Genomic DNA, 27,037 nt, shown 5'->3' on the forward strand with positions numbered 1-27,037 from the left:
AAAGTCATTAATACTAATAGTGAAACCCAAGAATTCACCTCAGACTACATCTTCTGTTTACTTGGATAAATCCAGAATTACAAATTAGAGAAAAACAAGTATTTTACCTAAAGATGCATAACAGTGCAAAGGCTAGGAAAACTACTGCTCATTTTGAAAATATTGACCCCCTCTGGTTCCCCTGTAAAGTTATGGAATTGTTTCCCGAAGAAACACTAGATCAGATCAGCCAATATCATTCTCAAAATAATCATATGTGATTTTATTAAATGAAACTGAAAATCCAAAACTTTATATGAAACAAATAAAGGCATTCTTCAGGATAATACTGTAATACTGAAAATGTAATAGCTGTGTAGATAGTTTTGATACACTTCCCTGGTATCAGCAGCTACTGTTACACAGATTGGTACATCTGTCATTTTCCAGGTCATTTTATGAAACCAAGGGAGCATACTTCAAAGGCCACAGAGTATATGAAACGGGTTTTATTGCAAATAATTATTGAAAAGCTATTTACTAGCTGGGCTTCAGCTATATATCTTTCTGTAACTTCCTTAAAACTTCCTGGGGGAAAAATTGCTATAGTAATATAGCTTTCTTAATTGGGTTCGGTTTATGTGTTCCATGTATGGTGGCAGGATGGATGTTTGTTTTAAACGCAATATGGATGTCCTTGCATACTAGCTTGCTGTTTCGGGCTTAATCGATGATGCTGGAGAATATCTGAATGAGCTAATTGTTAATCTTTTCTTCTCTTTTCCTCTTGCTTACTGTGCTTTTGCTTCTTTTTTTCTAGATGTTTTTGCTTATCCCTCCTAGTCTGATCTTGCAGTTATAGACTAAGAAGTGGCAAAAGTTATCAAGATTAACATTCAGGAAAACAAATAAAATAAAGCCTAAGGAGAGCTAAAGGGTGCAAGCTGCTTTCTTTACAAGAAAGAAAAGCAGGGAAATGTCTGGGGCAAAGATGGAGGAGGTTCAATAATCACATATGCAAACCTATACACTTGAAATACTGAATTTTGTATTTCTAATTATCAATTAATATAATATGTATATGTGCAGTTGCACATATATGATAAATTAATACGTTGCTTAAAACCCAACTTGATTAGCATTATCCTTTTTGAAGAAGAAGAGTGTATATAGCATGTATTAGTAAAGTAATTCATTATTTATTCAGGTTCACTAAGTGAAACTACATGCCAACATATCTGTATTCCCTCCTTAATCTACTAAAATGATTGATCCATGTTCATTTGTGTAACCGTAGAATCTCTCTCCTGCTAGGTTATCCTGTTGTCTGTTTCTCTTTATCCAATATAGTGCAGTTCTTATTCTCCCTATATTTAGCGTCTGTTACTAATTTAATCTTTTAGCCTAATAGTCAATTTATGTTAATCTTCTTTCTTTTTTCCTTGCACTTTTTTATTTTTCTTCCGATGCTTAAAATAGAAGTGGAGCAAAAAGGTAAATAACGTATACAGTCCAAACCCCAGCTCCTTGTTATGTGCCTTATGGATGTTAACCTCTTCCCTTCCCCTCCCCACAACACTCTTATATTATGATAATCAGCAGGATCTCATAAGTACACCTCATAAAGAAGTCGACTATTTGCAATAAAGTGACTTGGCTGCTTAAAGTAGGTGGCGGGGTATAGTGTCTGAAGTACTTGGGCTGGAGGGAAGACTCCCTTGCTTTTTTCTCTCCCTTTCTCTTTGTCTTTCTTTCCCTCTCTTTCTCTCACCCTTGGGTAAATTCTTGTTAATCAAGTGTCATCTTGCCTGGCTTCCAGAACCCTCTCCATAGCATGCCATGGTTACAGGGTTTCCTGGTCTGTTTCATTCATTGCTTTGGTTGTGTTTTGTTTTCTCTGCTCCTAATTGCTTTCTCTATATACCTGATGATTTGTTTCGTTCCTTTATTTTTAATCGAGGCACCTCCTTTTTCAGCCTCACCACTTCTTAAAGTTCTAAACAAGTTGATGCGATTTTTTTTGGACTGAAATGACCTAGCACACTGCTGCACACCAGTTAAAAGCTCTGGAGCGTTAATGTGTACTCACTAAAAGTCTGAAACGAAAATGCAAGAGTAGCTCTACATTTTCAGCTGTCTGTGTATGCCATTGAGCCTTGGTCTGTACTAGTGAAAGCAGTTCCCATCCACTTTCCATACTGGTACAGCAAGAACATGGTAACTTTAAGAAAAGTGGATGATAAAGGGTGATAATTGCATTAATTATAACATAAGGTATAATCTAGTGCCAATTAAATTGATTTTTTTTTCTTCCTGACACAGTCATTATGATTTACCTACCTTTTTGGTTTTTTTCTTTTTTTCTTTTTTTCTTTTTAATTTTTATTATGAGACAGTCTTAATTTGACGTAATTCTTGTCTTACTTCTCTCTGTGACTGTTAGTTTTTGTTTGCCCGGGGACGTTGAAAGCAATTGTGGACTCACCGTATTTATATGAAGCTGAACAAAAAGCAGGTGCTTGGTGCAAAGATCCTCTCCAGGCTGCAGATAAAATATACTTCATGCCATGGACTCCGTATCGCACGGATACTTTGATAGAATATGCTTCTTTAGAGGACTTCCAGAATGGACGCCAGCAGACGACGTACAAACTCCCAAACCGAGTGGATGGCACTGGATTTGTAGTGTATGATGGCGCCGTCTTTTTTAACAAGGAAAGAACTCGAAACATAGTAAAATTTGACTTGAGGACTAGAATTAAGAGTGGAGAGGCCATAATCAATTACGCTAATTACCACGACACCTCTCCTTACCGATGGGGAGGAAAGACTGATATTGACTTGGCAGTTGATGAAAACGGCTTGTGGGTAATTTATGCTACGGAACAAAACAATGGGATGATAGTGATTAGCCAGCTGAACCCTTACACTCTGCGCTTCGAGGCCACCTGGGAAACGACCTATGACAAGCGGGCGGCGTCCAACGCGTTCATGATCTGTGGTGTCCTGTACGTGGTGCGGTCGGTGTACCAGGACAACGAGAGTGAGACCGGCAGGAACGTCATCGATTACATCTACAACACCAGGTTAAGCAGAGGAGAGCACGTGGACATTCCTTTTCCCAACCAGTACCAGTACATCGCCGCAGTGGATTACAACCCCAGGGACAACCAGCTGTATGTGTGGAATAACAACTTCATTCTGCGATACTCCTTGGAGTTTGGCCCACCTGATCCTGCCCAAGGTAAGAATTCCTTTTTTTTCCTCATTCTTGATCTCTTTGTGTTTCCATTCAAAGAAATAAGTTACGATGTTTTTTGTCTTAGATTTAACTCATGGCAGAAAGACAAAGGTTTTTTGTCTGCAGTGTGCAGAGCAGCATTACAGCAATGCAAGACAAATTTGCAGAACCTGTGAGGAGAAATAGAGTTACTTTATTTGGTTTACAGGCTCGTGCTTTTCTTTTTATCTTTTTTTTTTTCTATTTTTCTTTTATAAATACAAGTGTGTAGCTTTTCTGTGTTTGAGAATGAATTTGGGAATTATTTGACTCCATCAGTCAGGTAGACTGTGATAGCTAAACTGAGTTGGAGTTACTTCATGCTGAGCCAGAAGCCTGTTCCCATCCGCTCGGTGTTACCTGCCTTCTGAATTGATTACAGCATGCACACAGACCTTTTAACTTCTTGGCGCCAGCAGTGGAAAGCAATGTGTGCTGGGAGGTCCCAGAGGAGACGTATGGGGTTAATGTGCAATACCAAGCATAAGTATTTTTCCGCAGCCTTATTTTCACAGTTTCTAATGTCAGGTTAGACAAGATTGTCTGACATCCTTTTAGTGGATTTCTCAGTAAGCCCCTTACAATTGCATTCCAGCTCACTGGAAGTTAGTACTACTTCCTAAAAGGAAAGATACTAACTGTCAAAAGGGAAAAGAAAAACCAAGGTCTTTAGGTGTCAGAAATCCCTAAAAATGACAGGAACAGGCACAGACACATATTAACATCTACAGAGAGTAAATACCAGGAGAAATGCTCTGTGGTGGAAAGATGTATCCAGCAAAAGCTGCTTTAGCAATGAAGGTAATACTTCACTTCTCTCATCTAACTGCTATGCATGTTTAGCAGCTGTTTTTTCTACTTCAAGAAAGTAGCAATAATGACTTCTCCACATGAAAAGTAGCTGTCCTGCTTCAGTGAAGCTGATTCATGCACAGCAGTGCAAACTGTAATATGCACACAATTCTAACAACACACATACAGCTTTTCCAGGTACAAAACTGCATATGAAGGAGCAGAACAGGGTGGTGTAGAACCAGTGTTAGTGATCTCCAAAGCTATGGGTGATCTGTCCAGTCTCCTGCAGACCTCCCTGGCAATGCCTGGCCAGGCTCAGGCAGGTTCCAGGTGTTTGGGGAACGGGTCAGCTTTGGTCTCTGTACATCGAGCAAGCCCATTCCTCAGGGAGGCTTTGGGGCTGCTCTTAGCAGAGAGATAAACCACCTATGTAATTAAAAAAAATTAAAGCTTTCATTTCATACATTCTCATGCATTTCACTTTTCATTCAGTTCGACTGAGACAAAGATGCATTTTAAATTCTCTCAAGCTTTACGAGTTAGAAGAGAAAATGGAGGTACAGGCTCTAAGTAGCTTTTGCATTTCAGGCAGCTTCTGTGAATGTGAAAAAAGCTAATTTTTGAGTCATTGCATAGAAGGAAAAGTGTAAAGGAAAAGCAGGGGCAGAAGAGGCTTTGTGGAATCCTTCACTTAAGTAAACCTGCAAAGGTCTCCAGGAAGACATTTGATAATGCTTTTATTATGAGAGAGTCTTCAAGATCTTAAGTTATAGCGTATGTGCTGGCCACATCCCAACTGCTATCAAAACTGGATTTGGGCATCCACCAGCACCCTTTTCTCTTCCTGGGTTCCTTGCAGGCATGCAAGACAGGAGCAGAAATAGTTTATTCCAACCAGACCTAGGTAAGAATGGGTCCAGGGTACACTGCAGGGTGCTTGCCTCTCATCTGAGCTATTTGCCCATTCACCCATGAAGACAGAAAAGGAATATTTGAGTAAGTTATGAGTTTGGGTTTTAAATGCATTAGGACATCAGTAAATATCTTTTGAATCTGGTCTTTTAAAAATACAGAAACGAAATGACACTCATTTTATTTAAGTATGTGATGCATATGTTCACACACAGTATTTTTCCTTAGATAAAGCCAATACCCAGTATTTTAATTTTATATGGGCATGTGCATTGCAGGTCTAAGAATGTGTTTCAGGTCATTTCCTCTTTTGCCTAAGCCAATTGCCTGTAGTTAGAAACTACTAAATTAAAGGAAAAATTACCTAACATAATTGTCCTTGAGATGTACTGCTATAAAAGCAAGGAGAAATTCTTTACAATATCTACTTCTATATTTATTTCTATTATATTACAGTTCCTCCTTTGTTTCAGCATAAATTTCATATAAATTGCAGCTCAGTCCTTTGACTATTATATTAAAGATCTATATGTGTAATACACACTTGGATTTTTTATCTCATATGGAATTAGATCAGCTTTTAAGCACTCTGGATGAAGGGCATTTTTGTGCTTCTTTTATTCGAATTTGGTTTAAATTTTTTGTGATCAATTTAGATTTCTTAATCATCTACTCAACAGCATAGGAGTTATGATAAAACGTTCTGTAAGTCACCTAACACTAGAACTTTCTTTTAGTGTCCTTTGCCACAGTACTTTAATATCAAGTATTTAATGGTGTCACAAGGTCAGTATCTCAAAATTGGAAGTCATGGCCCTTTCTTTTCGAATGGTTAACTTGGGACCCTTGTGGAAAACTCAGTAATCGGTGTTCCCTCCGTTGCCAAGTGAGAAATAATGATAGATAACACACACACTGATTTTTAGGCTTTTTCTCTATATATCTGTCTTGGTTATTAGTTTTTGTCTACACCGCAATGTCCAGCTACTAAGTGCTTCAAAAACACCAGACTTTCTTCCTACATGAAAGGTGAATTTGTCACACTTGAGTTGCACTTTCCCCTCAAATTTACTCCCAGGCCAAAACTTGGGCTCATCCATGTTCTGAAACTCCCGGCTTTGTTTTCTCTGTTGTCTCCTTCATTTTTAAATCTCCCTGTTGACACCTCTGAATTACCACTGTAATTAGCCTAAAGTTAACCTTGCTCTTGCTGCAAACCTACACCATTTTCTCTTCTTGCAACTTTCCCTGTATCCCTGTTTTCTTAGTCTTCAGGAGAAACTCTTCAGATTTCTAAAACTGCAGATGCTGGAGAGAGACTACTGCTTTAGTACTCAGACAGTAGGGTCTGCTGCCCTCAGAACTCCTCCCTTAACCTCATTCTTTAATGTTATTTTTCTCCTTGCTTCTCTTGGAAATTATAATACACAGATGTATCATAGAATGATGGAAAGATCATTAAGTCCAACCATAAAGCTCACCCTGCCGAGAGCACCACTGAACCGTGTCCCTGAGCTCCACGCCTGCACATCTGATGCTGAGAAAATGCCCCAACTGCATTTGCAAGGGGTCCCCCAGCTTCTGCAGTGTTGTGTCTGCCAAGAAGGTGCATTTGCAAGGTGTCTGCCAAGACAGTGCTAGGTGTAAAATATTCAGCCTGCAGCTGGTGCATCTGCCATAGATGTAGAAATGGTTTTCAGAGCTACAGCTGTCAAGTACCGCTCAGATGTTGCAGAAAAGCATGTTTTCCAAGATTTAGAAAGTCCCCTGAAATTTTTGAGATGAACCAGAATTTTTATATCCTTGGTAAATTTAGTGGATATGTCCAGTTACATTCTTTCTACAGGAGGTATCAAGGGTCCAAATGAATCCTTGCTGAAACAGGAATTTTTAAAGGAATTTTAAGTTAAAAGACCAGGAAGAATGAGGGAATTTTCCTTCTAAAAGTGAATATGAGCATTACATTGTAAGGTTTCCTTGGTAACAAAAAGAAGATAAATCCTTTTGTTCTGTGTTAGTGCATTAGGGAGAGGTTTCATCTACACTCATCCCAATTTGTGCTAACTGTTCAAACTGAAGTTGTCTCCCCTTTTGTGCTATGATACCCATCATTAAGTATTATTGGATCACTGCAGGAAGAGATGGATGCTGTGAGTGTGGACAGAACAGAAACTCAGCGTAGCATCACAAGGGCTTGAAGTAAAAGGAAACTAGTACAACACCAAGAATCTACAAGTCATGCAGCAAATTTAGTAAATTTGGTATATCAAATCTGATAGACTACATATGAATGAAAGAGTGGTTGTACATGTAAAGACAATATAATGGGGACCAAACAGCATATTTTTGAGCCACAGGGTGTTGTTGGTTTGTTGTTGTTGTTGTTTGGTTTTGTTGTGGTGGTGGTGGTGGTGGGTTTTTTGTTTTTTGGGGTTTTTTTTGTCATATGTTATCATTTTCAAGGTATAAATTTGTAAATGGCTGTGTAAACATGTCACTTTCAATTGAATAGGATTTGGCAGGGTCAATAGAGTACTGGCTAATATAATAGCTGGAGACACCTAAAGGTAATTAGGGGACTTTTAGAACCTTCCCTACTATTCACTGAAGCACAAAAACAGGTACAGAGCAGTAATAAGAAGAAGGCAGGAAAACTGTGATTTGCACAGGTTTCTGTTGCTTTACATGGCAGCTCCGTGTGTGAGACCTTTTGAGAATAAAGATGGTGATACAGATTTTCATGTGTCCAAATAAATTGAAATACCTGACCTATAAGAATATACATTTAACTGAAAAATCCATGCAGCTGCTTTTCTCCAATGACCTGGATGCCAGAGGGGAGAATGAAGCTGTTTTCAGAAGCGGCACATCATTTGGGCATTACAATTAACACAGTTGTAAATCTAAGGTTAGAGTTGCATTTTGAGTGCGGATATTTTTGATTTGGCTTGGCTTAGTTTTTTGTTTTTTTTCAAACTTATTTTATGCCTGCCTAGAATAGAAACCTGTTGGCAAGGAATACTAGATAGCTTGTGTGGCTTCTCTAAATCTGCTCTTTCACTGTCAGTTGGGGAAAGAAAGTTACTATTCCCCTGCTGTCCTACAGCAATTGTTTTAAGTTTTTTATAGACATCACACTGCTAAACAGGTGTTGAGTTTTACTCCAGCGGTGTCTTCATTTTTAGTAACAAATAGGATACATAACTGTTTAAATCAGCTGCTAGGAACTACATGAAACAAATATAAATTAATTACGCCTCAATTTGAGTATTTGGATTTACTTCTTAATTGTTCTTTTCTCTTATTTTCTTAATTTTAATGACTGTCTTCAGCTTATAATAATAAAAACCTATTCTTAAAAAAAGCAGGCAGAAGAAGTTTCAGTTTTCTCCTCAGCATATCAAGCCTAGTCAATAAGTCAAAGCAGAATCTCGCATTGTAAAAGTGGCTTTTTTGGAGCTTGACAAAAACTACGTATCTTCACCCCTGCTGCTTAGAACAATAGGTTAATAACCTTGACATGGAGTTTGTTCTTCTCAGTTGCAGCCTGTTAATCATCACTGCCATTATCTTGTATTGGCAAAGTGCAGTGCAGGGCAGAGCCCGCAGATGCCACCGCCCTCAGCTCTCAGAACCAGACACGTCAGGTGGTGGCAGCTGTCATGTGTCTTCTTGCAGCTCAAGAGAATGGCAGAGCAGGTTAAGTGCCCACAGGTTATTAAAGACAAAATGACCTGCCTTCTAAAAGCTAGAGTATTTCTTGAAGTGATGTATTCAGTTGTCTCTTATTTTTCATCCACATTCTTTCCCAGACTTCCAGCACTGAAGTGTGGGAAGAAGTTTTCTGGTGCATTCTTAAATATGCTGGCTTCTTTTTATAAAATTTTAATAAAGAGAAAAGATCTTAGAAGTTATCTGCAATTTTTTTCCAGTTTTTCTGAGAGAGGTGATTTAAAGTTTTTCTCTTATAATGTGAGATTACTAATATAGTTCTAAGTATGTAGTTCCACCATGCTACTACTTTGTACTGCTACCATTTCTAAGTGTGTAGTACTACCATGCAGGTCATTTTTGAATCATGGGTGATAGGCTTCGAAATTGATTTTAATGGATAGCATGAAAATTGTACTAATTAAAGTTGTGTAATGACAGCAGAATTATTTTAGCTTAGGATGCAACACCAAATAGGTTCTGAAAATTGCTACCTCACTGCTGAACTTTGAAATGTTTTATGAATTCTGACACTGATATTTTACTCCTGAGACAAAACTATCCTAAACATTACAAGGTTTGAGTAGTAATTGCAACAATACTAATACACATTTTGATGTTCAAATATGTATTAATTAGCAGAGTGTATTAGGGGATGGATAGTAATAATTGGTTGTCCCCTGCATCATTCTCCATCCCCATGAGCTCCCTGTTCCTGAGGACCTGATTGAGCAGGCCTTGCCTGACACTTGTGCAAGTGATTGCAAAAGCTTTTGACAAATGTTAATTGGGGAAGTACTAGAAGGCTGGATGCATTGTAATCAAAAGCAAATTAGAGCAGTTTCACAAGATGTCAGGCAAGCACTTGCAGAAAGATCTGAGGGTTTCAATGGTAGCTGGCTACACAAGTTCAGCACAGTCACACAGGCTGTGTTCAAGTAGCCAAGAATGAGACTGAAGAGAAGACAGGCTCTGCAGAAGTTGGTGAGCAGAGAGGGATGATAGGCACATCTTTGCTTTTAGTCTTGAAAAACAGATCATGATGCTCAAAATTTCACCCTAAATTCATGTGAAAATAAAAAATTAAAGGAATATTTTAAACCTCTAATATAAGTGAAACATAATTTAAAAAGGGTTTTGAGAAAATTATCTACCAAACTACTGAAATTTAATATGCAAAACACTAACTTACAAAACAACTGCTGAAAAAAGTGAGACCGCTCCTCTTTTTTTTTTTTTTTTTTTTTTTTTTTTTTTTTTTTTTTTTTGCTTTGTGTTTTTTTTGGTGGGTTTTGTTTTGTTTTGTTTTGTTTTTTGTTTTTTGTTTTTTGTTTTTTGTTTTATGATTTAATTTAGACAAGCTGCATTGTCCCATAAATCAAAGTTCAAGGGCATATAAGAACAAGAAAAAAAGAGAAAGAAAAATGGCAAAAATATTTTTCAATAGCTAATTTGTTCTCAGCACAAGCATCTGTAGTTTTCTGTGCCTGTAAAGCATTTTGAACACTAATGTAAATATTTGGAAGTAATGATAACCGTTGCAGTTGCTTTGCTCACTCGCATTGTTTCCTCAATATACATGTGAAGGTGTTGCACAGCCATTCCACACTCCACTAGCACTAACTTATATTGTTTTTTCAAAGCCTGAAAACCCTGGCATGGCTTGGGCTGTACCTCAGCAGCTCCAGCCATGAGTTCCTGCTGTGGGTCAGTGGCAGGAGCAGCTGCACATCCTGAGCATGAGGGATTTGGCCTAAGCCTGTCCTGGTGTTTCATACAAGATGAAAACTCCTTGCAAGCCCTTGCCACTGGCTTGTATGAGTTGTGCCTTCATACCTGCTTTATCAAAAAAGGATGTTAAGGCCCCAAATGTTCAAAGAGAAGAACGCCATGCACCTGCTGCGTGCCGCCTGTGTTTGGAGCTAATCGGGCATGCAACTCTCTCAGGCAGAATGACTGCTGGGTAGGAAGATGTTATCATAATTATTGCCCTGGAAGGTGTGTACTGGGTGACTTCAAGTTTCGGGGTCTGTTTTTCCAAAACGGTCTCGTTAGTTACAGCCCGCTGCCTTTGTTGTTAAAGCTGGACTACATTGTTCACAGCACACTGATTAAACAGATTCTATCTATTGAGTTGTTCCTGCTGCAAATGTGATTAAATAATCTTTAATTGCTTTGAGCGTGTTTGTTATGTACTGATAACTCACTAGCATGCCTTTTAGCTTTTTTTTTAAACTATCAATTTTTTTTACAGAAGAGATTATTTGGAGAATGTGCTGAAACGTCATAACAGTATGAGCTGGGAGTAAAAAAAAAAAAAAAAACAAATCCCCAAACAAAGTCAAAGTTATATCTTAAGCACCCAGAATAACAATAAGAGTAATATTAAGATAAAGAAAAGGAGACACCAGAGAATCCTTGAAAGCTACATAAATAAGTTTTAAATAACTTTTTAATGTATATTTCTGAAGTAATTTACTTCATTATTACTCTGATTTTTTTCCCTGTGCAGTGCCTACCACAGCAGTGACAATAACTTCTTCAGCAGAGCTTTACAAAACCACAGTGTCAACCACTAGCACTACGTCACAGAGAGGTCCCATAAGCACAACATCAGGTGGAGGAACAAAGGAAGGAAGCAGAGGACCCAAACCACCGCCACCCATTTCCACAACCAGAATTCCTCCCGTGACAAGTTTTTTCCCTTTGCCAGAGAGATTCTGTGAACCGACTGAGGCCAGGGGGATTAGCTGGCCTCAAACTCAAAGAGGAATGATGGTTGAACGCCCTTGCCCCAAAGGAACACGAGGTATTTTCTTTAAAAATGTATCTCGATTTCTAGCAGACATTCAAAAGCAATGTGCAGCTCTCTCATGATGAATATTTTTTTAATATCAGGCTGTCTATCACGTGATTTTTTTTGTCACTCAGAGTGTGCAGTGTCTACAGGCAATGGTCAAGTTATAATCTGCAGACGTCATTTGAGCGTAGCCACAGAATTACCTTGTGCTTGCACTTTTGTGAATCCAGGTCAAATTTTAGGGCATTGCTTGAGGACTGTTGTGAAATATGCTTACAGCTGCCTTTCTCATTATGAACTCCCCTCTGGATGAGCTCCAGGAAAAATCAAGGGCTTTTTGTTTGTTTGCAGAAAAACGTCTGGTACTTTTCACTGACTTTTTTTATTGCTCTTTGTAATTTACATTATTTCCTTACGTTTTTGTCAATTATTGTCAAGTACTACCATTAGCAGCATTCAGAACTGAATGTTGTTTAGGAGCACAGTGCAGCCAATTTCCTGAATGCATGCAGAAAAATGGTCTCCATTTCACTGTAGTTTTCTACATCTGTTGTAGGAACTGCCTCATATCTCTGCGTGGTCTTAACGGGAATGTGGAACCCCAAAGGCCCTGATCTTAGCAACTGTACCTCACACTGGGTAAATCAGCTGGCTCAGAAGGTTGGTTGAAACCTTTTAATCTGGCATACACTGGTGATTAAGGATTTTAACTCTGAGCATTAATATTTCAGTTTGTTGAAGTTGTCTTTATTACTCTGTGTTCATTTAAAGTGGAAGGAGTTTTGTGCACTCCATGTGCAAAGCATTGGCCAACAGTTAGGCTCTTATTTGTGTTTTAGTATGCCCTCTCTAAATTCTTTCATTGAATTTATGATTATATGTTCTGATCACTATTTAAAACAAAGTAGCTTTGCTTGTTTTCAAAATCCAAAGGCAATATTTGCTTAAAAAATCAAATACTATGAAACACAGAGCAAAATCTGTGGTAAGGGTTTTTTCTTCAGTAAAAATTACACAGTAATAAATAGATTTTTGCCTGAGTGCATTGATAACAGTATGATTAGACCACAGAACCACTTTCTGTGTTTTCTTTCCCTACTGAGATTTACAAAGTTTATGAAAACTGGATAATTTGTTGTCAGTACAAGGCTACTTGACTTTCAAATGCCTCAAGCACTGGTATGAACAAACAGATTTCTTACTGTCTGATAATGGCAGTAAAATAAGAGTGAGGATAAATAGAAGATCGAGCCCGAAAGTCCCACTCAGATTTCTGGTTGTGATGGCTGTTAAGAACTGCTTTTGTGTGTCACGGATCTAAGAACCTTTAATCTTCTGAGATAAAGAGAACGTTATTGGTCTCAATTAGTTACAGATTTCAATGTATGTGCAAATGGTTATTTCACCACAACAAAGGTACACAGGGAATTGGAATTAGGAGCCGCAAGCAGAACAAGGGACCCTGCTGAGATAATATAAACTGTCATTTCAGATCAGAAGTGGAGAAAATGCTGCTAGTCTGGCCAATGAACTGGCTAAACACACCAAAGGACCAGTGTTTGCTGGTGATGTTAGTTCATCCGTGAGGCTGATGGAGCAGCTCGTGGACATTTTGGATGCTCAGCTTCAGGAGCTACGGCCCAGTGAAAAAGACTCTGCTGGAAGGAGTTATAACAAGGTACACACCTCCCATCACCTCCTCCCACTGGGATAACAATTGCTCTTGGGTTTGGTATTTTTTTCTTTCAGAAATATTAATCTGTACTTTGTTCCTGCATGTGTATAGTTCTGGAATAAGCATATGAGAGAAAACAGCAGTAAATACACAGCAGAAAGTTGTAATTACCTTCTTTGGGGAATAAGATATAATTCACAATAGCTGACTGGTCCTAAAATACATAGCTGTGTCCCATATTAAAATCTGGAATGCATTATAACCAGTGTGAGGGAAATGAGTATTAGCTCTCAGAAATTCTGTAACAAATCAGCATGTTTATTCAGTGATCCTTTTAACCCTGAACATGTAATAAAATCAGTGGATTTCTACATAGGTGTAGGATTTTATTTTAATCCAACTTCCTGCAGAATAATAACACTTTTTTAGACTTCTAAAGACACCAACATGAGTTATAATTGATCTTTATAAAAATGCATTACTGCACACGTCTGAAATGTGAATTAATGTTTTCTCTGGAAATATGTTCCAAGAAGCATTTCAGAGAAAATGTGTCTTTGTGGTTTAAATACAAATTACAGTGTTATTACCTTTCCTCTTTTTCTCAGAGGAAATGCTGTATTTCTCAGCCTCTTCCTTGCATGAGCCTAGTCAGCAAGCCACAAATGAAATATTTTTTCATCCTCCTTTGGAGAGAGAGAGATCCATGCACTTCTCTGTTATTTTGGCAATAGTTTTATTTACAGTCCCTAGATGCTCTTAAAATACTTTTCCCAGAGACAGATCAAGTGCCCACACATGGATTTTTTCTTTTGACCTTTTCATACAAATCCCACCATTTGGGCAAAAGATATCTAGACACCTGAGTAAAGGCTGCTGTGCTGCTTTTGGCTGGGGTGGAGTTAATTTTCTTCACAGTGGCTCTTTTCTCTAGTATGGGGCTATGTTTTCAATTTGTGCTGAAATATGTCTTCCATATCTTGGATAATATAAAGATGTTTTTATTAATGCTGAGCAGCACTTTCACAGCATTTTCTTCTTTTTGTACTGCTGCACTGACAAGGAATTTGGGAGTGCATGGGATTTTGGGAGGGGACAGAACTGGGACCTCTGAGCCTAGCTGACAAGAGAGGTATTCCAGCCAGTGTGACATCATATTCAGCTTATAAAGCTGGTGGGAATTGGGAAGAAGTGGAGGACTTCAAAGTTATGGCGTTTGTCTTCCAAGTAACCATTACATGTGATGGAGTTTGGCTTTTCTGGGAATGGCTGAACATCTGCCTACCCATGGGAAGCAGTGAATAAATTCCCTGGTTTATTTTCATGCACGGCTTTTGTTTTACCTGTTGAACTGTGTTTATCTCAACTCATGGATTTCCTCAGTTTTAGCCTTGTGATTCTTTCCCCTATCCTGCTGGTGAGCAAATGAGCAAGCGGCTCTGTGGTATTTGGTTGCCGGCTGGGCTTAAACCACAGTTGGGAAATAAACATTTCCTGTGTGATGGTCTTTTGTAGTCATCACTGACAGAAGTTAGATTATTGTCCAGGCTATCATTCAAAATCAGGATTTGAAACACCAGGGTATTTTTTTTTCTCTTTCTGAAATTTTCCGGAATCTTTCTAACTTCTGATTTTCTTTTTCCTTATTAAAAAGCTCCAAAAACGAGAGAAGACGTGCAGGGCTTACCTTAAGGTATATCTCCTGTGCTGTCACCCTGCTTTCTCCCTGCTTCAGCAACCTGCCACGCTTTATCATCTTGCTGCATGATCCTATGTATTTCAGTCTTTGATAAATGTGTATTGTGCCCCATATCAACTTTACAAATGTTGGCTTTGCACAGGTATAACACTCAGAAAAAATAAGATCAAAGTTCATACCTTTTGTACCTTAACTTGTTCAAAATTAAAAAAGCAGAAGGGATTATTATCTGAATTGGAAATAACATCTCTCTTGTAATAAAATTTTGGGTAGGGGGAAAAAGCTTGCAACTCAAAGAAATTAGTTCACCTTGGTAGAATTTTATATCAAAGACTGCTTGGAGTTAATTTGCTTGCGAGAAAAATGTATGTTATATAGCTTGCTTCGTGTCTGTTCTTATGCCCAGTAAAATCACTCTTTCTTACAGTTTTAAGAATTGTTACAATTCAGTGACTTGAGGATACAATGCAAAGACAAACATTTCTCTAACTTCATTAGTAAAATGTCTGCCACGTGTCCCATTAACCAGGCTGTATAGAAGGCGTGTAACAAATTGCTACCTGATTTCCAATTCCTTTCATCTGCTGTAGAATGGTTGCCTGCAGTGGCCAGCTCCTTTTCTGCAGTACAATGCCAGTAATGACACCTCACCCCTATGAAGGGGAGAAAAAAGTCCTAGAACAGACATGTCTGGCTCTGAAAAATTTTATTGCACATTTTAGCGAAACTTGTTTTAAGATAGTAATTTGTAACTTATACCCTCTGAGATGAAATGTAAGAATTATTTTTTAGAAAGAATTTTAAAATACTTTACCACATAATAAAAAAAAGTCAGACTCTTACTAAAAAGAGATTTCTCTGTACAGGCCACTTCTGTCTGTTATCCTAAAGCCCTAGAAGTGGATGGGAGATGTCCAGTTATAGAGAAATTTGACAAAAAAGGCAAAGATCTGGATAGAAATGTACTTCTCAAGTAATAATAATTGTAATAGGTTTTTACTAAAAAGTATTTTTTAATAGTAAAGAGTAATCCAGCAGATGTGGTTTGGGTAGAGTGGTTTTTTCTGCTTCCTTTTCATTAGTAAACAGGATCATGAGAAGAGCAGTTAATGGGGCTGCTCCAACAGCTGTGTCACAGAGGCTGTGGGGTTTTTCCCAACCATTTGCCTCTGTCTGAGAGGAGAAGCACTTCAGAAATGTAACTGAGCAGGTGATGATTTTCCACAAGGAAAATGCAGAGTTAGGTTATCCCATAATAAACGAAAAGCATATCCTGTCAGTGAGTACATACGTCGGTGCTATATGGTGATACATGAGCAACCAGAGCAGAGCCTTAATTTCCAACTGGTGTCATTTTCTGTAGGTCTCAAATGGGCTTCTCTGCTTAGATAAGACTAATAAACCTCTTGAAATTACAAATCAAAAGCTGACTTACACTATGCAAATGAAGCAAGTTCCTACTTTGTGACAGAGAATTCATTTGTACCTCAGATTAGAGGCTCCAATCTGTATTTCTTAGTGACTAATGAATCTGGCCTCTGCAGACCAATTTCTGTTCCACTCTAATTCATGGCTGCAGCAGCATCAGTGTGAGCATTTTGACTATTCTGTCTCCCATTAGAGAAAGATAAAAGGCTTTAATGCCACTTGGAAGTATCTTCCACCTGCCAGGAAGGTCATGGTGGCTCACAATGCAGACAGAAAGAGGATATTAAAATGGATTAGGCTAATTAATCTTGCTCTGACAATAGCCTTGACCAAGTTTTACCATTCGTTTGTTTGCACAATACAGTACTCCAGACTGACATCTTTCTGTTTGTATAATGTGTTCTGTTTCCATTTCCAGCGCTTTTAAATTGATCAAACAAATTATATATGTGCTTAATGACACATTAGGAATAGGTAAATGGGACAGAGTAAACAGGGTGTTAGAGCAGTGCCTGGTGTACTCAATGCACAGCAAACTCGGTGCACAGCAACGTTATGCATTAATGTAAAAGCCTGCCTTCAATTGATTACCTGATTACTCTGATTGGATTATTTTGTAAAATAATGTAATCATGTCACTGAATTATTCTTCTTCCTTATTTATTATTACCTTATATGCAGCTCAGTGAACCTTAAAGCACGATAATAGAGTTGTTACAAGTAAAACTTTTTAAAATAGCAGCTTTTATTCAGCTTTACAGTTTTGCCATCACTGATAACAGGAATGGTCAGTGGACATCTTGTTTGCTCTATTTATTTTCTTTTTCTAACTGACCTCTGTGCAGGAATGGGAGTTGGTAATCCTTCTAAGTATCTATGAACAGTTACAGGAGCAGAAGGGGGAGTGAGAATGGCCAAAGCTAATTTATATCCACTGAGTCAGCTTTATTTCGTGCCTCCTGTAATAAAGAAGTTCTATTTGTCATCGACAAGTAGTTTATAGTGCTATGGCTGCACCAGTGGTGCTTAGTTTCCAGAGGAGTATTATTGTCATTTCAGCCTAAACTGTGGAGTGCTAATTTTGGCATTAGTATTTTTAAATAGAAGTTATACATTTTGACATTAAGATGAAAGCTTCAGGCAAGACTTCTGGCATTTATTTTTACATTTTTCAGCATATTAATAATATCATGCTTATATCTGATACAAAACAAGTCAAATTTGCATGTTTACTGCTTAGAGACCACACAGTGCTAGTGGCTAGCTTTGCTTCTATTCATGCTAATCCAACAAGCGGATGGAAAATACTTCAATGTTGAAAATAGTGTTCTTGTGCCATTAAATCACAGTAAATCATTCTGACAGTTAAGTATTATAATTGTCGCTATATAACATTGGGAATTTTCCCCAGCTGCCTAGGGCTTCACAACTAATGATAGTTTTCTAATGAATGCAGGCAGTTGTGGATACCGTGGACAACTTGCTCAGGCCTGAAGCTCTAGAGTCCTGGAAGGACATGAATTCTTCAGAACAAGCCCACGCAGCCACAATGTTACTTGATACATTAGAAGAAGGGGCTTTTGTCTTGGCTGATAATCTTGTAGAACCAAGTAGAGTCTCAATGCCCACAGAAAATATTGGTAAGTAAACTTCTTTTCAAGAATGAATTAAAGTAAGTGCTGTGTATTGGCTTTACACAAAAGGAGGAAAAAGTGCCCCAGATAGCGACATACTTTCTGAAGACTGAGCTGTGCAACGTTTGAGGGAAAGGTGAGTGCTCCAAAGCAGGGAAAACGTACTTTTCTTATTTGATTCCTTGAAATTAGCCTTCTTCTTTATGTCATTAGTACATTATAAAATGGAAAGTAGTTGATGTTACAAAGTTGATTTATCACTGAAAAATCGTTTGCAGAACACATGGATATGAAGAGTGCTTAAAAGGCAGAGTATGGATTTTTTTGAGGTAACTGCTTTCTGTAGAGCTGTGGAAAATACTTTTCTGTTAAATATAAACTGTTCCTAATGAATTTATATTACTTTTTTTGCAATGTACTGTGCCAGTTAAATATTTTAGGCACTCAGCGTAGGCCAAATGTTTATATTAAACATGACTGCCTTCAGGTAAAAATGTGTTTAGTGAACTACATCTCCCATAATGCAGAATAGCTATGCTCTGGAGACTGCAAAATAGCTGGAGATATTTGGAGTGTAATTTAGAATTTAAGTGGTGACAGAAAAATGAAGGGGTTTGGTATTGGAGATGTGCAAATATTGTTGCGCAGGATGTGTTAAAGCAAAAATCATTACTATGCATAAAATTAAAATTCCTTATTACAGAGATTAATGTAGTCTCAGTGAGGTACAAGGAACCTGAAAGTCTGCTAATATGCAGGGTACCAAGACAGAGACTTGGAACAGACTGCAGAAATTAGACTTTTCAGTGTCTGCCTATTTGTTGCCATAGAAGATGATTCTGCGTAGTTTTTAATTGAGTAGGAAGATACTGGGGATGGATGGGATAAAGTCTCACAGTCTGTCATCAAAGGAACTGCACCAGCTGTTTTGAAGGAATGTGGGTAGAATCACAGATCTGCCTTTGGATGTACACAAGCATGTTCTGTGGAGATGAGTAAACACTGAATATTACTTCTTGTGATAAGCTGTCTTCATGTCATAATAACACTTCTCTGATGCCATGCAAGACTGAATTCCTAGTGCACATGTGTATGTATGGCTTGGAGAAGGAGAAATGATTTCCTAATTTCATACCTTTTGTCAGTCTATAGTTCAGAGCTGTAGCTAGACTGGTTTAATATAACACAGATTTTGTTAGCCAATTGTCCACTCTCACCTGTATGATTTTATCTATCTATCTATCGAGCATTCTATGGTAATCCCATGGAAGTTTCCTGATATATGTGTTATGAAAGTAATACTTAAGTACAGCTGAGTGGTATCTGATTTTTCAATTTAAATGTTTATTAGCAGACCTAATAAAATGGTTTCCTATAAATATACAAAATGAGATGTAGAAAAAAAAATGGAAATAATTTTAGCTATGTATGTGATTTAGCTAAATACATGGCATGGGTAGACTTAGGTATTTTTTGCTGACTGTTTAAAAAGCTCTTTAAATCAATACTTAAAGTTCTAAATTTGTCAGCGAAGAATACTGCATAAACGTTAAGATCTTCAAAACTAACATTTTTTTGCAACATGTGTGTAGTATCTTTAAGTGGATGTTTTGTGGACATAAATTTGAACGAGGTTGGATGTCTTGTTATCACTACTAAAGTTCCGTCATTTCAGCAGTGTGCATTAGATTTAGTTAAAGAAACTAGTCTGAGTGATTGAAGCATGCAGTACAAATCTGCCTTACAGACAGCCGTGTGAAAAAACTAAATAAACACTGAGGGGACAAAATTGTCGTCTGGCATATTGTAATCTGGCCAAGAGGCTTTCTGTGCATTCTCCTTTTTTAACGCTTTTTTTTTTTTTTTTTTTTTTTTTTTTTTTTTTTTTTTTTTCTTTCCCTCTGGTCTGCTTAGTTTTGGATGTTGCAGTTCTTTCTACTGAGGGCCAGGTGCAGGACTTGCGATTTCCTCAGGCTGGTAAAGGAGGCAACTGGATTCAGCTCTCTGCACGAACCATGAAACAGAACAGCAGGAACGGTGAGCCTAGGGCATGGAACAGTGGAACTCCATCAACTCCTGTAAAACCTACCTTACCTAGTTCAAACATCAAAACAAAACACCACAAAGCTGCTCTCTGGCTTTTTCTTGAAGATCATGGTTGTTTTTCTTCAAATCCATGGCCTGAAAATACTTCTTAGTTTACTGATGCTCAATTATCATTAGAGTACAGGTCACTGTCTTTCTGTAGACCTCTGTGGCATGATGTGGGCATTTTTAATTTTTTTTTTCTTTTGTAGGATTAGCCAAACTGGTTTTCATCATTTACAAAAGTTTGGGTCGTTTCCTCAGCACTGAGAATGCAACCATAAAGTTAGGCAGTGACTTGGTGGGGCAGAACAGCACCATCGCCGTCAACTCCCATGTCATCGCCGCCTCCATCAACAAGGAGTCGAGCCGAGTGTACCTGACTGATCCCGTGCATTTCACACTGGAGCACATCGATGTGAGTTATGCTAATCAATTGATAGGAAGGTCACAAAATCAGCAAGAGAGAAAAGCAATGCAGGAAAACAACCTTTTTTTTTTCCATTTGAATTTTAAATGTTGGGCTAGGTCAGAGACACAAGTCTGTGAACATAAAATTAAATGAGCCTGGTTCAGTGATTATTAGAACTTAAGTGTATTCTTAATGAAAGCTAATTCAGTAATCAACATGAAAATGTAAATGACTAATTTGTTTCTAACTGAAAATTAACTCTTACCTTAGTAGAAGGGTAGAAAATAACTTAAGATTCTTAGTGGTTTGATGTAGTAAGTTTTACTGACACTTTAATTTTTACATTAATTTTGGACCAAATTTTGGAAGCTTATACAGATTGTTCAAATTGCATTTATTCAGCAAAGAATAAAGTATGGTATCTTGGTTTGTTATACTTTGAATTTATGTGTAGTTTCATTGAGGTATCTTATTTGATGTCTTTCTTTGCTCGTAAGTTTGGCCTGTGCTCTTTTCACGTCTCATGTGGGGAAAGTAAACAATCATTACTGTGACAGAGAAATTATGGTTAAATTTTCCTTTCTTTTGCCTGTTTTTATAAATCTGGTTGGATTGTTTTTCATCAAAGTAGATAGGCATTAAGGAGTGAACTTTTCAAGATATCTATTCACATGATTTTGTGCCTAACCAAAGATGCGAATCAAAGGAAAAATATCCTATTTTCAAATTGTCAATTACAGGAAAAAATATCTTCAGAATAAATTCACATTCATAAAGTGCTAACTTTCCACAAAGCAAAAATAGCTACAATGTCCCATCCATGCATAAAATTGTAATTGTTTGAAATTGGATCTAAAGTAATTGAGACCACACTTCAAAGTGCTTTGGACTATAACATCACTTTTAAACTAGATGTCTTCCTTGTGCAGCATAGTCCACAGTTTTGCTGATGAAAAACTTTATTGTCCAAAACATGCAAAGTTTAATCTAAATTACCCTTTACACATATTAAACAATTGTTATTGCCATCTCGGTGTGTAAAATCCTCATTTTATGTTATCCTTTTATCTCCCAGCCTGACAATTACTTCAATGCAAATTGTTCCTTCTGGAACTACTCAGAGAGGACTATGATGGGATACTGGTCAACTCAAGGCTGCAAACTGATTGACACAAATAAAACTCATACAACGTGTGCTTGCAGTCACCTCACCAACTTTGCAATTCTTATGGCTCGTCGGGAAATTGTGGTAGGTAATGATGTTACAGCCATCAGCCGGAAACAAACCTAAAAGACTTAGCTTTGAATTTTTAGCAAGAACCAAAATTGTTGAAGTGTCTTTAGTCTTTATAGCTCCTACCCACTCTTTCCAAAGCAATTTGCTTTCTGTAGCACTTTTCTTCCTCATCCATAAAGTTGCAAGCAAAATAACAGGGAAGAGAAAACATGGAAGGACAAGAGTTCTCCACAAGCCATATTTTAAAGTTAGTGACCAGCCTTACAACCATTTTATAGACTCTCCCTCAGTACAGATGGAGAGTGTCTGTTGAGACAGCTGTGCAGGCTGTTCCCTGGAAGCCCAAGTGCCAGCTCTCCTGGTGAGGAAGGTCAAGGAACTTCCATGCTGATTGTTCAAACACCTCTTCACAGTCAGAAATTTTGTTGTCTATTTAGAGCATTTCTTGCATGTCAGGGGCACCAGAGCATGCAATGTTTGCAGGAATATGGGACTTCTCATAAAGCCATTGTATTTGAAAAAGTCACTGCAAAGAACTGAAGTAAAGAATTTCCTTTAGCTAAACATGAGATTGATACATGTGCAGCATATTCTGCCTTTTGTCCTGATCAGTGTGTAAAACATTGCTTTTTTCTCTGCCATGGAGTTGCAGGTCTGTAGGAAATAACATGTGCCCTCATAGAAGTCCCAGAGAAAGCTCTCCTCTTTCCTTTTAGCAGATCCTAGTGGGCTCCTTAAAAATACTATGTTTGTCTGCTCGAATTTCCAACCAGTCTGCAGTGAGCCATAGGAAAAGTAAAAATGCTATTTGATTTGGATAAAATAGTCACATTTTTCTCTCAGACCTGCTCCTCCTGTACTTACCCTGATCTTGCTTTCCTGGGATGCTTAGCTAAGACTGAGAAACTACTGAGTACATTTTGTCCATCTCATGTAATGAACAAGTAACTTTTCTGGATACCTGTGAAAATAGGTTTTTGTTTATAATCATAAAGAGTCATATTAATTTTCTCCATTCTTGGTTATTTCTAGTACAAAGATGGAGTGCACGAGTTGCTCCTCACTGTCATCACCTGGGTGGGAATTGTCATCTCTCTTGTTTGCCTGGCCATCTGCATCTTCACATTCTGTTTTTTCCGTGGCCTGCAAAGTGATCGTAACACTATTCACAAGAACCTTTGTATCAACCTATTCATTGCTGAGTTCATTTTCCTAATAGGCATCGATAAGACAGAGTACAAGGTAAGTTTTCTCTCTGTGTACTGATTTTGTTCTCTGAAATGACTGTTTGAAACGGATTTGAATTAAAACATGACAACACTGACAAGTTTTCAGCACTCTAACACAGCAAGCCTGAAATAAAAGCTCAGCATGAAAATAAAATAGATATATTCATACACAGTATTTACATCCTTCCAAAATATGCTTTTCATTTTCAGTTGAGAAACACTGACTATTAACGAAGCAGGTGTTTAGACTTTTGAAAGAGGAAATGAAATTGAATGTTGACTATTAGGAACATATATATGTTTTCTGTATATATTCAAATGTCTTAACAGGTATTGACTACATTTTCATATATATTAGTACAAAGCCTTTTCTATATGTATACACATTTTTTACACTTCATATTCAAGCGGGTATTTTGGTAGTATTGGTAAAATTAATTCTGATATGATTCATTGGGTTGAAACTAATAATCTAGCAGAGTTTCGTCCAGAATTTGGCCAATGGGGAGAGAATTCAGACAGATTTCTGTTACAATAGTAGAACTTTCCATGTTAAAGCAGACAAAAATCATGGGGCAGACAGTTCATTTTTTTAAATATGTAGTATCACATTATGCATAGAGAGCCAACTGTTCATGTCTAGGATTATCGAAACTGTAAGTCCTAAAACTTTGTCAGTTTCAAAATTAAAATTTGCTTATAAAATTAAGAAACTCACTCTGAAATTGGGAGATGACCGTGCAGTTTCCTTATCTTCATTAACACTATTCAGCTAATTCACTTTCTGGAGCTGCTGAGCACATATTAGGGTTTTCAAATGTTTAGAGTATGTTTTGAGGTAGGGAAGATGCTCCTGAGTTTGTGAAAGGTTTCTAATCTGCTGTTCTATTGCACACTGTTCGCTTGGAGACGTAATGATGTGAAAGTTTTGTGGTTTACATTTCCATCTCTCTCTTTCTTTGCAGATTGCATGTCCGGTTTTTGCAGGTCTCTTACACTTTTTCTTCCTGGCAGCCTTTGCCTGGATGTGTCTAGAAGGAGTGCAGCTTTATCTAATGTTAGTAGAAGTATTTGAAAGTGAATATTCTAGAAAGAAGTACTATTATGTTGCTGGCTACCTCTTCCCTGCTACAGTAGTTGGTGTCTCAGCAGCTATTGACTATAAGAGCTACGGAACAGAGAAAGCGTAAGTAATTGCAAGTGACCTGAGTGTTTTTCAAATGAATAATTTTTTAAAGCCTATTATCTGTCAGAGGGTCCCTGACAGACTAAAATACCATCTGAAAGCTTTATTGGTAAGAGAATGGCAATGCTGTGCACAAATTACAATCAAGTCTTTTGTAATTCTCTAGGTTCAGGGGATTTGTACTCTAGAGAGACCAATTCTAAATTATGGTCTTTCTTTTAACACAAAGGATTGACCTGAAACAAATTGAAAAAATAAATAACTTTTTGTCCTCAGATGTATATTAAGCAAAATTTCTCAACTTAAGGTATCTGACAAGCCTAACCACCCAGTTTTAGGCTAATGCTTCATTAGATATCTTTGTTCAGCTGTCCCTCTAGTTAGCTCTCATCCTGAATTATGCCAGTACAATATTCCAACCTATATGTTTTATTTTGATAATATTTTATCAAGCAAGTACAGTGGGATTAAAATTAGCCACTGCCTTTTATTTACAAAATAATATACAGATGTATATAGGAAGTGACAGAAGGTAGACAGAAAACATTTCTGAGGATTTGAGTTGCTGGAGGCATGAATTTGCCTTTCAGTAGTGTTTATTTTGTCCTTTGATGAAATTAGTTACAGAATGGGAAGATTCTGTTGACTACAAGAAAGCTGCTTGATTTTGCTACTGATGAAAGACAAATAAAAGAATTCAGCTGGGAACTGGGTTGTATGAAAAATGAATTGCTAAGTGAAGTTGGCCCTAATAGGTTTATACGTCATTTAGTCTGGTATCTTATGTATTCTTTCTCTACAGTTCAACTCCCAGATGGGGCACTTTATTTATACCATGTTGTTATTCAGCAAAACATGGCATCTGAATATTTTCTGTCTCATATTCCTCAGGCGTGAGCACTTAACATATGATATAAAGTTAAAAGCAGACTTTGAAGATCACATGGGAAACCTGCAAAAATTATTTACTGATGTTAGTGTCATTGGTCCATGACAGCACCTGTCACCAAACCTTTTGACTGAAAGGAGAGCTTGTTTTGTTTTTGTTTCTCCTGATGTTAGTAATTCCTGATGATGCAGTTTCAGGTTCAGTTGTGTTATCATACAGAGTTCATTAGAGGAATTTCAGGTTAGGTATTGTCCATGGAGTAAGTGGTACTGTGCCATGTTCATCAATGTTTGCTGGCAAAGTGTTACCTTAAGAAGTATTTTTGCACTTTCCATTTATCAAACTGAGGTACTAATGCAGCTTTTTCACTTTCCATTCTCTTTCTTCCATAATAGTTGCTGGCTACACGTAGACAATTATTTTATCTGGAGTTTCATTGGACCTGTTACCTTTATTATTCTGGTAAGAACTTCGGGTTTTTTCCTTTCTTTTTAGGTTGCCTCACAGCAGCAGAAAAAAAGATCTAAAATTTCATTCAATGCCATCCTTATTCACAAAACATTCCATGAAAATACTTATAAACAATTTGGAATGTGACTAATGGTTATATAAATATGTAGAAATCTTTAAAGAGTGCTGGCCAAATGATTGATTGTCAAAGCTGTGCTGGCACTTCAGCGTGGCCATTTTTTCCTAATGGCTTGAATTCTGAAGGTCGTATTGACATGTGTATTCATATGAAAGATCAATGGAGTACTAAACACAGGGTTTTTTTTTTAAAGGAACCACTGTTATTGCTTCCAATTGAGTCACTACTATACACATTCTAGAATTTAACTGCTAATTATCCACCATAATTATCTCAAAAGGGTATTCTAATCATAGAATAAATTTTATGTTCCATTACACTTACACAGTATTTATATGTGTGTTTGCATGTGCACACTTTTCTGTGCCTACTTCTGTGTGTATTTGTGTTACATGTGGTGACTGTCAGACATAGAAGTTTCTCTGTTTTAGTATAAATAATGGGCTGTTATGTAACCAGTAGCAAGCCTGTGCACATTCATTGCTGAAGTCACTGTGTGCCTGCACCCATCTGTGCACCCACAGCTGGGTTCCCCAGTGTCCCCTGAATGCAGAATGTTGCATTCATACATCAATTACCAATTCTTTGAGCACTTCCAGGTAAAAAGCATGTAGCCACTTGTCAACCCAGGGAGAGAACTTCTCCCATTTATTTCAGACTAACAATACCAACACTGCACAGTGGAGGAATTTGTGAGCACAGTGAATATAAGACGTGCATTTTGACTCACCTTGGTTTTCTCAACTAGCTCTGCATCTTTAAAGCCCAGCTTACTTGGGAAATATTGTAGATTGCTGGCTGGGGACATAGCCTTGTAAGATTCAAGTACATAGAGGCCTTTTCTCACAATTGCTGATAGTTTGGAGGAATGAATTAATTTGTTTTCATGCTTTTGAAATCTTAAATAGTTGCATGTTTTCCTGCCCTTTCACAGTAGTAGAGTTGTGAAATGTTAACAGAATTTCGGTTCACTTGAATTTCCAAATTCAGGAATTGTATTTTTTCCATATTCAGAAATATCTTTTCAGTGTGAAGCACATGCATCATGCATATTTTAGAAATTCCTTTGACTTTTATAGATCTATGTGCCAGACATATTATTTCAGCACTTTTTGTACTTATAGTTCAAATTGATACTTAGATTATGGAAATTTCTACTAAAAAATGCACCTGGCCAATATTTTGGCTTGCTTTTACTCTGGTAAACTATTTGAATCCTTGAGTGGTCACTTAAGAGAAGATAGTTGTGCAGTGTAGAAGTTGCTAGAGTTCATTGGCATATTTTCAAAGACATGGGCATAGATGCCAAAATTTATGAGTGCATGACTTGAATTAGAAAAATTACAGTGTAAGATTCAAGTGTACATTGTAATAATTGTACAAAGTTTATTCTACATACATTCAAATGAAATCATATCTCAGAATGATGGGGATTCTTTTTTTACTTAAGCCTACAATTGAAAGTCTTAGAAAGATAGGCTTAGTAGGCTCAGTATG

The 27,037-nt window shown here is 37.4% G+C and overlaps 1 protein-coding gene across 5 annotated transcripts in view; it reads left to right on the forward strand.

The window, feature by feature from the left end:
• ADGRL2 (adhesion G protein-coupled receptor L2) overlaps positions 1-27,037 on the forward strand; it is a 124,810-nt gene that overhangs the window by 76,724 nt on the left and 21,049 nt on the right. For all 5 annotated transcript variants that reach the window (XM_066325113.1, XM_066325115.1, XM_066325114.1 and 2 more), the window contains exons 4-15: positions 2,423-3,223; positions 11,190-11,486; positions 12,034-12,137; positions 12,970-13,155; positions 14,807-14,845; positions 17,736-17,919; positions 19,828-19,950; positions 20,211-20,416; positions 21,486-21,659; positions 22,680-22,889; positions 23,842-24,062; positions 25,347-25,413. In XM_066325113.1, coding sequence (XP_066181210.1) covers positions 2,423-3,223; positions 11,190-11,486; positions 12,034-12,137; positions 12,970-13,155; positions 14,807-14,845; positions 17,736-17,919; positions 19,828-19,950; positions 20,211-20,416; positions 21,486-21,659; positions 22,680-22,889; positions 23,842-24,062; positions 25,347-25,413 — 2,612 coding nt within the window. The remainder of the gene's footprint in view (positions 1-2,422; positions 3,224-11,189; positions 11,487-12,033; positions 12,138-12,969; positions 13,156-14,806; positions 14,846-17,735; positions 17,920-19,827; positions 19,951-20,210; positions 20,417-21,485; positions 21,660-22,679; positions 22,890-23,841; positions 24,063-25,346; positions 25,414-27,037) is intronic.

The sequence above is a fragment of the Sylvia atricapilla genome, chromosome 9, assembly GCF_009819655.1.
Source record: "Sylvia atricapilla isolate bSylAtr1 chromosome 9, bSylAtr1.pri, whole genome shotgun sequence".
NCBI classification, from domain to species: Eukaryota; Metazoa; Chordata; class Aves; order Passeriformes; family Sylviidae; genus Sylvia; species Sylvia atricapilla.